The 7,372-nt window shown below is 56.1% G+C and overlaps 1 protein-coding gene across 1 annotated transcript in view; it reads right to left on the reverse strand.

The window, feature by feature from the left end:
* The window catches only part of VSX2 (visual system homeobox 2), a 19,255-nt gene that overhangs the window by 10,376 nt on the left and 1,507 nt on the right, over nucleotides 1-7,372 (reverse strand). Inside the window, exons 2-3 of the mRNA XM_006098446.3 lie at nucleotides 7,050-7,134; nucleotides 3,118-3,241 (exon numbers count right to left, since the gene is read on the reverse strand). Of these exons, the coding sequence (XP_006098508.1) occupies nucleotides 3,118-3,241; nucleotides 7,050-7,134 (209 nt within the window). The remainder of the gene's footprint in view (nucleotides 1-3,117; nucleotides 3,242-7,049; nucleotides 7,135-7,372) is intronic.

Raw genomic sequence — 7,372 nt, forward strand, 5'->3', positions numbered from 1 at the left:
GGGGGAGGGGACTGGCTCCAGAAGTGGTAGGTTTTCCATCTTTTAAATGCATCGTTCCCACCTGGAACAGTTTAAAGGACATGACTGGAAGGGTGGCAGAGCAGTGAAGCAAGTGCTACGGAGTCTAAAGGGACTCCGGTCTGCATTCTGGCGGCTGGCTCCCCATCTGTAAAATGGAGATAGTTGTCCAGCTAATCGGGTGTTCCGACTTTCTTGGGAAATATACATACACTATCTCCAGAAAAAAAACAAAAGAAACTGGCTACCACTGGGAAGGGCTGTTGGGGGGCAAGGGGGTGGGAGACTCCATGTTTCGCCCATTGAAGAGGTAATTACTTGAGTGATTTTTTAAAATATGTTTCTTAATTGATTTTTTTACAGAGAGGAAGAGAGAGGGATAGAGAGTTAGAAACATCGATGAGAGAGAAACATCGATCAGCTGCCTCCTGCACACCCCCTACTGGGGATATGCCCGCAACCAAGGTACATGCCCTTGACCGGAATCGAACCTGGAACCCTTCAGTCCACAGGCTGACGCTCTATCCACCGAGCCAAACTGGTCAGGGCTATTTGAGTGATTTTTAAAAAATTGTACCTGGTGTTCAGTGTGAGCACTGGTTATCTTTACAAAGAAGGTTTGACACAGGCCCCCACCTGACCTCACACCATCGCTTTCCCACAGCTTCAGGTTAGAGCTCAGGCTTCACACCCGAGGCAGGTGGTGAGCATGTGGGCTTCAGATGCAGACCTAGGTCCCTGTGTCCCCCGCTTACTAGCTGTGTGGCTGTGGTAGCTGTTCTGCCTCAGTTTCCTTGGTCATAAAGGATGCTAATGGTCCCCACCAGTTGCCAGCAGGATTTAATGAGAGCAGAGCAGCAACCGAGTGGGCACTGGGCATGTGCCCGGCACAGCTTGGAACACATCACATCATCAGGGGCCACTGTCACCCACATTTTACAGATGAGGAATGGGAGGCTCTGGGGGGCAAAGGAACTTGTCCATAGTCACTCAGCTGGTAACTGGCGAAGCCAGGACCACGCCCAGGCAGTCTGGTTCCAGAGTGGGTGCCCCTAACCACCGCGCCTCCCTGCCTCTCCTGCACACCTCACATATCAGAACACCTGGCACGCGGAAACTGCTCTGCAAATCACAGCTGTGACTGTGGTTGAGACATGCTAACACACACTAAGCCTTTCCCAGGTCACTGGGTAAAACATTTTGGGGCAGGGCTATTTGACAGCTCCTACCTTCTGGGGGGCAGCATTTACCAGCCCATAGACACCCCCCAGGGAACTTAAAGAAGCCCAGCATCCACAGTTACACACAATCCACTCACCACCACCCGAGCCAGACAGGTTGTAGGACAACCCACTGCAAGAGACAAGATGTTCTTTCCTTTTGGTCAATACTGCCAATGGGGGGCCTACCAACAGGGGGAGTTTGTCAGTCTCCCCTCCAACCCCCCGCCCTGACACATGTAATAGCTAACTTTGTGCTAATGAAGGCCAGGCTGAGGTTACCTCCACACATCAACTGGATTAGACCTTGGCTTACACACACACACACACACACACACACAACACACAACACACCACAAACACAACACACACACACACACACAAAACACACAACACACCACAAACACACCACAAACACAACACACACACACACACACACACACACACACACACACACACACGACTCAGAATCAACACCCAGCCTTACCCACTGAAACCCAATTGGGTGGAGGGTGATGGATCCAGGCCACCATGGATAAAGCATTAAACAGATAATCTGATTATGAATAATTGAGCTTATTGTTAAGTGTCAATGTCTAAAGCCATTGACTGAAATTCCAAATAGATTTCCAAGAGAGAGAAAGGCTCACGCGGCTCACGCCTCATTGCCCATTCTCTGGCCCTCCCCTGAGAGAGCACAGAGCCACCCACACACCTTAGGTGGTTCCTTCTCTAGCCCCACCCCCTGCCCCCAACACACATCAAACCTGGAGACACAAGGGACCCTGACTGGGAGGGATGCGGGCAGAGGGGTTTCAGGAAGTCAGGTCCCCCATTTCCCAGCCTCAGCAGTGAACTACTCTGACTCACCCAGGTGATGGGAACAGCTTTCATGTAAGGTTGCCATCCAGTAAGGCAAATCCAAATCTTTTGGAAATGTTCCTCCCACTCACTCTTCCTCCTCGGGGAGGCCTAGTCTAGAAATCATCAGACTTCACCTTCTCCGAGAGAAATGAGAAAGCAGCCCACCCCTGCCCAGCTGGGGGGAGGAAGGGTTCGGGACTTGGGAAGGTCCTGTTGCTAATGAAGGGAGGCCCCGAGCCCAGCACAGCTGAGGACTGTCTCAGCCCAGATCAGTGGCTGGTGATGACCAAACTCTCCCGGAGAGGAGGAGAGGAGTAGAGGAAGAGAGGAGGCGAGGAGGGGAGGAGGAGGGCCTAGTGAGCCAGGCCTGCCAGCACAGGTCCAGCCACATCCTGGGCTTGACCCAGAGAAGTAAAGGAGCAGAGCTCAGGCAGGGCCAGATGCTTGGTTGTCAGAAGAGGAAGGAGCCTCAGGTGGATGGAAGTGTGTGTGTGTGTGTGTGTGTGTGGGGTGGGTGGCGGTAAGAAGGGGGAGGGGCAAGACTACTTCATGGGAAGGGGAGCAGATTGAGGGAAACAGTCTGGGGTCAGGGCTAGAAGCCACTGCCCCCACCCCCAGGTACCCAGAAAGGCCTGGGGCCCCTGGCCTTGGAGGAGACAGCTGCAGGGAGGGCACAGCTGCCACCACAGAGCCCCTGCTCAGAACCCAGCACCCACCAAACTCCTTCTCCCACCACAGGGCCCCTCGGAGTCTATGAAATGCTCCTCAGCAAGCCTGCGTGGAGAACACAGGCCAGGCCACATCTGCTAAGCCCCCGTCCCCCTGCAGTGCCCAGTGCCCACCTCTCATGGTAGGTGTTCAGCAAGTAGGGAGCTGTTCTTCATGAGAACAGGATCCCAGGCCAGCAGTGCTCATACAGGGGGTGGGAAATGGGTATCTGGGAGGCTGGTCTGTCCGTGTCCCCAAGAGTGGGGGACATGGGAGGCGAGGGACTCAGGGACTCGGGCGCAGTTACCTGTATCCTGTCTTCTGGCAGCTCCGTTTTCATGGCCAGCATCTCCCGGGCATAGACGTCTGGGTAGTGGGCCTCGTTGAACGCCTTCTCCAGCTCCTCTAGCTGGTAGGAGGTAAAGATCGTCCTGCGGGGAGCAAACGGATACTCAGGACTCTGGAAACGACGAGGCTGTCCCAGAGAGGACAGAACGGCCCTTCCCTGTGCCTCCTGGACAGACCCCAAACCCAGGCGCTCAGCACAATCGGACACACACTCACACACACACACACACACACACACACACACACACACACGCTCCCATGCGCACGTGCGTGCACACGTGTTCGCACACACACTCAGCCTAACCCTCTGGACTTTTCTTCTTTCAAGGCTGAGGAACCCCAGTGCCCTTCCGATAAGGGTGGGGGATTATTTCAGCCCTCGGGGGCATCTCATTATAGGAATCTTTCTGGAAGGGCTTGTGGGGAAAGGGTGTTAGATAGACATCTGAGAAAACTGCAGAAGGCCCCTCTTCCTCCTGCCACGCACAGGGCCACAGGCGAGGGGGCGCCAGGTAAATAAATGCCTCCCCCACTAGGCCCTGCTCCCTGGGCTCCTCTGACAGCTGATCTTTCACACGGCACTCACCCGAAGATCAAAGGCAGCTGCGGCCCCAGTGGTTATGCAACTGAGGACTGAATGTCCCTCCCTGGCAACCCACCCAACACTCCGCCCTCCTCACCTGCCCTGGTCCACCAGCTCCTTAAGGCTGCTCTCCTAATTGTAGGGGTGAGGAATATGAGGGGGAGGGCGCCCTGACCCTTCTGGTGCTCAGAAGCCAAGAGCCACCTTCCAACCATCTCCCCTGCCACACACACACACACACACACACACACACACACAAGCTGGGGAGGCAACCCAGGGGGGCCCACTGGGGGAGTTGCACTCAGGTGACCCTGAAATAACCTACCTCCACAGCCCCCCTCCCCACTGAGCAGTGAAGAATCTGATAAAAGCTACATCCTCTCGCCAGCCCTAGGAAAATGTGCAAACGAATATGCTCCGACACATAACATTTCACTTCCACTATCAGGGGGTTCATAGACCTCCTTTCCTGCATAAACACACTACATATCCACCTGCAGACACAAAGTCTTCTTTCTTCAGACCTTAATTTCACCAAGATCTGGGTGACCTTTCTCTTAGCCACAAGCCAGCGGGCGATAGCGTCCAGATCCCACACACTCAACTCATAAACACGGTACCTTCCCTGCTGGAGCCTCTGGGACTTGGGACTCTGGGGCAGCACAGGGGTTTAGAAGCCCTCACTGCTGCTCGCACGCGCCCCCAGCACAGGAAGAAGCGCAAAGTTCAGCCACGTTCCTTGTGCTGGTTTGTCTTCAGTGTCTCAGGGTCTGATGCAGGGGATTGTGAGGAAGAAGGATTCTGCTCGTTATAGAAAACGACTGGTTTGATTCTAAATCGTTTCTCCTCTCCTCTTGGGGGTGGGGATTAAATGCTTTTGTAAACAGAAAGTTATTTCTTCAGAATTTTGAAGAAATTCTGTTTCTCTCTTGCTATTTACTGAAAGGTCCCCCTACACACAGTGTCAAAATAAACAATCGAAACACGCAAGTCCTTTGCAAAACTCGGGAAACTGAAGCAAGCACGTAGGTGTGGGGGCCACAGCCAAAGAGAAGAGCCGACAATAGATTGTTTAAGACCCTTCCTGTGTCTGCTCTTTGCTTAGGAGAGCTCGAGCTTGCACTCAAAACAAAACAAAGCCTCAGATCCCCCAAACTTCCCCCCATTCCTGTCGCAGAGCCAATCCCGGCTCCCCAGGACCCTCCCTGCGCTCCCACAACGTGACCCAGAAAACCTGCTCCTGGTTTTCTGCAGAAACCCAGACCTTCGGGTCCCCACTGTCTCCTGCCTGAGCTTTCCGGGTACAGAGATGAGGAAAAGCCGAGACCCCCAAGGCTGCTGGCCCACCCCCTCTCCCCTCTCCAACCCCCATAAACCTGGGTGTTTCCGGGAAATGAGCGATGCCCGTCTCCCCTCACCAGATTCCAGGATCTCTTCCCTGAAATCCCCAAACGAGAGAAGCTCAGAATAACGTTTGCGTTGTTTTTAAAAAACTAATTAAAAACTGCACTGGCCATCGGTAGCCATTCTCCTCCCTCCACTAGCCGGCTTCCTTCATGCACCAGAAATAGCCAGAAACCTAGGGCAGGTGGCGAGTCCTCCTGCTCCCTGCGAACCTCCAACGCTCCCACCGGTCTCCCTGGTGGAGAGGGTGGCAGGTGAGGGCAGAGGGCCAGGAGCCTGAGGCATGGCCTTCGGGCTGTGGGTCAGCCAGCTCCGAGTGCCACACAGGGCGGCGTCCTGACGCAGAAACGCTGTGAGGCACCCAGGGTCGGGGCATGCTTTCCCAGGGCTCTTCTTGCCGTGGGAGCCCCTCTCTCCTTCCCCCTCGCACCAGCGCAGAAGCAGTTCAGCGGACCGGTCCTTCCCCCCTGGCCTGGTCTCTGTCCCTGGACTCGGAGGCTGGCAGGACCACCCACCCTGGGACCGGCATGTCGTGGGTGCAAAAGAGGTGTCTTAATGAACATTCGTTGGGTAAATGGATGTAAAAAATGACCCAGGATCAGGACCAAAATAAAATGTTTCCGTTTAAAAGAAAACAAAACAAAAACAAACAGCTGACTGGAGAGAAGGAGCGAATCAAGGTCATGGAGAAACCAAGCCGAAGTTCACTCGCAGGCAGGCGGGAGCCTGTTGGGGTCTGAGGGCTCAGGAAGAGCCATTTAAAAGGTGGGGGTCAGTAGTGCGGTTCCCAAGGGTGAAGGAAGAGGGACAGGCAGAAAAGCGCCCAGAGAAAGGGTGCGATGAGGCTGAAAACAAACTGGGGTGAAAGAACAAGGAGGTGCGGGGGAGAAGCGGGGAGCTCCGTGGGGTGAAATGCCCTGAGAGCCCATGGGACCCACCTGGGCGCCCCCCCTGCCCCCCCCCCCCCTTGCAGAGGGAAGGTTGGGAAAACAGCCCCGGGTTAGCGCAGGGACAAGCAGCACTCGCGGAAAGTCGCCGATGTTTGGGTTCTTGCCGCTTTATTTTCTTTTAAAAGCTTCTGGGAAATTTACACCAAGAACTTTGGGGCTGGATGGCCCAGGGGCCTGCGGGCCTGGGGGGGATGGGGTTTGCTTTTTTGATGGGTTTGCTTTTCAGGATACAGCTTTTCGAAGGGATTGAATTTAACTTTGTGCCAGTAACGCCTCTTTAAAGACGTATTTTTTAAACTCCCTTTTTAGTCTGTACCCCAGTGCAGCCCACTCCACTCCAGCGAGGGCGGGTGGGGTCATCCAGTCCACACATTCCCCCGTCTTTCCCCATTTTACAGACAAGGGAACTGAGGCTCGCAGAAGGGAAGCTACCTTGAGGACCACAAAAAGAGCAGAAGCCTAACGAATATGTCCCATCAATGCACATAGCACGCTCGAGCTTTGGGGAAAGGTGGGAGCAAGGCGGTAGCGAACTGTGAGCACAGGGGCCGCGGGAGAGGAAGGCGGCCGGGACGGAGGGCAGAGGAGCCGGCTCGGGCGGGAGGTGGGAGCCGAGCTGCCCGCGTGCATGGCTCTCGGATGTGCAGGTGCCTGGAAGCACCTGGGAGCTGCCAGCCCCTCTGTAGCTCCGGTTTTCAGCGGGGCCTTTCCTTTCTCCCAGAGGAGGAGGAGAAAGCCTGGCCCGGTGCGCCTCCCTGGCGGCTTCTCACCGTCCTCACGGGGCGCAGCCTGCGCCAGGGCCCGGGTGTCACCAAACAACGCCCGCTCCCCGCGCCCGGGCGCAGCCTTGGACCTCAGATCTGACGGCGGCGAAAACGGAGTCCGAGAGGCCCGACCCCCACGGGGGACGCAGGGCCGGGAGCAGGAAGGTGACGGGAAGACCAGGGGCCTTACCTGTGCCGCCGCTTCTTCCGCTTCTTGGTCTGGGCTAAGGCTGACTTGGGCATTTTCCGGTCGCTGGAGGAGACATCTTCAGAATCTGGGAAGCGGACGGAGACATGCGGCAGCAGCGGGGGCGCCCCAAACCCGGCGTCCCAGCCCACCCCGGCCGCCTCGGGGAGCGGCGGGGACCCGCTCGCACTCCCCGGGAAGCCTTCTTAGAGGTCGACCCCATCCCTAAGCCCGGGCTGGCCCTGCCCAGGCCGGCGCCCCGCTCCGGAGGTTTGGAGCAGATTTCGTTGTAAGAGAGGCCAAGGCCCGGCGCTCTGGGGGCAGGG

The sequence above is a fragment of the Myotis lucifugus genome, unplaced genomic scaffold (assembly GCF_000147115.1).
Source record: "Myotis lucifugus unplaced genomic scaffold, Myoluc2.0 scaffold_235, whole genome shotgun sequence".
Lineage (NCBI taxonomy): Eukaryota > Metazoa > Chordata > Mammalia > Chiroptera > Vespertilionidae > Myotis > Myotis lucifugus.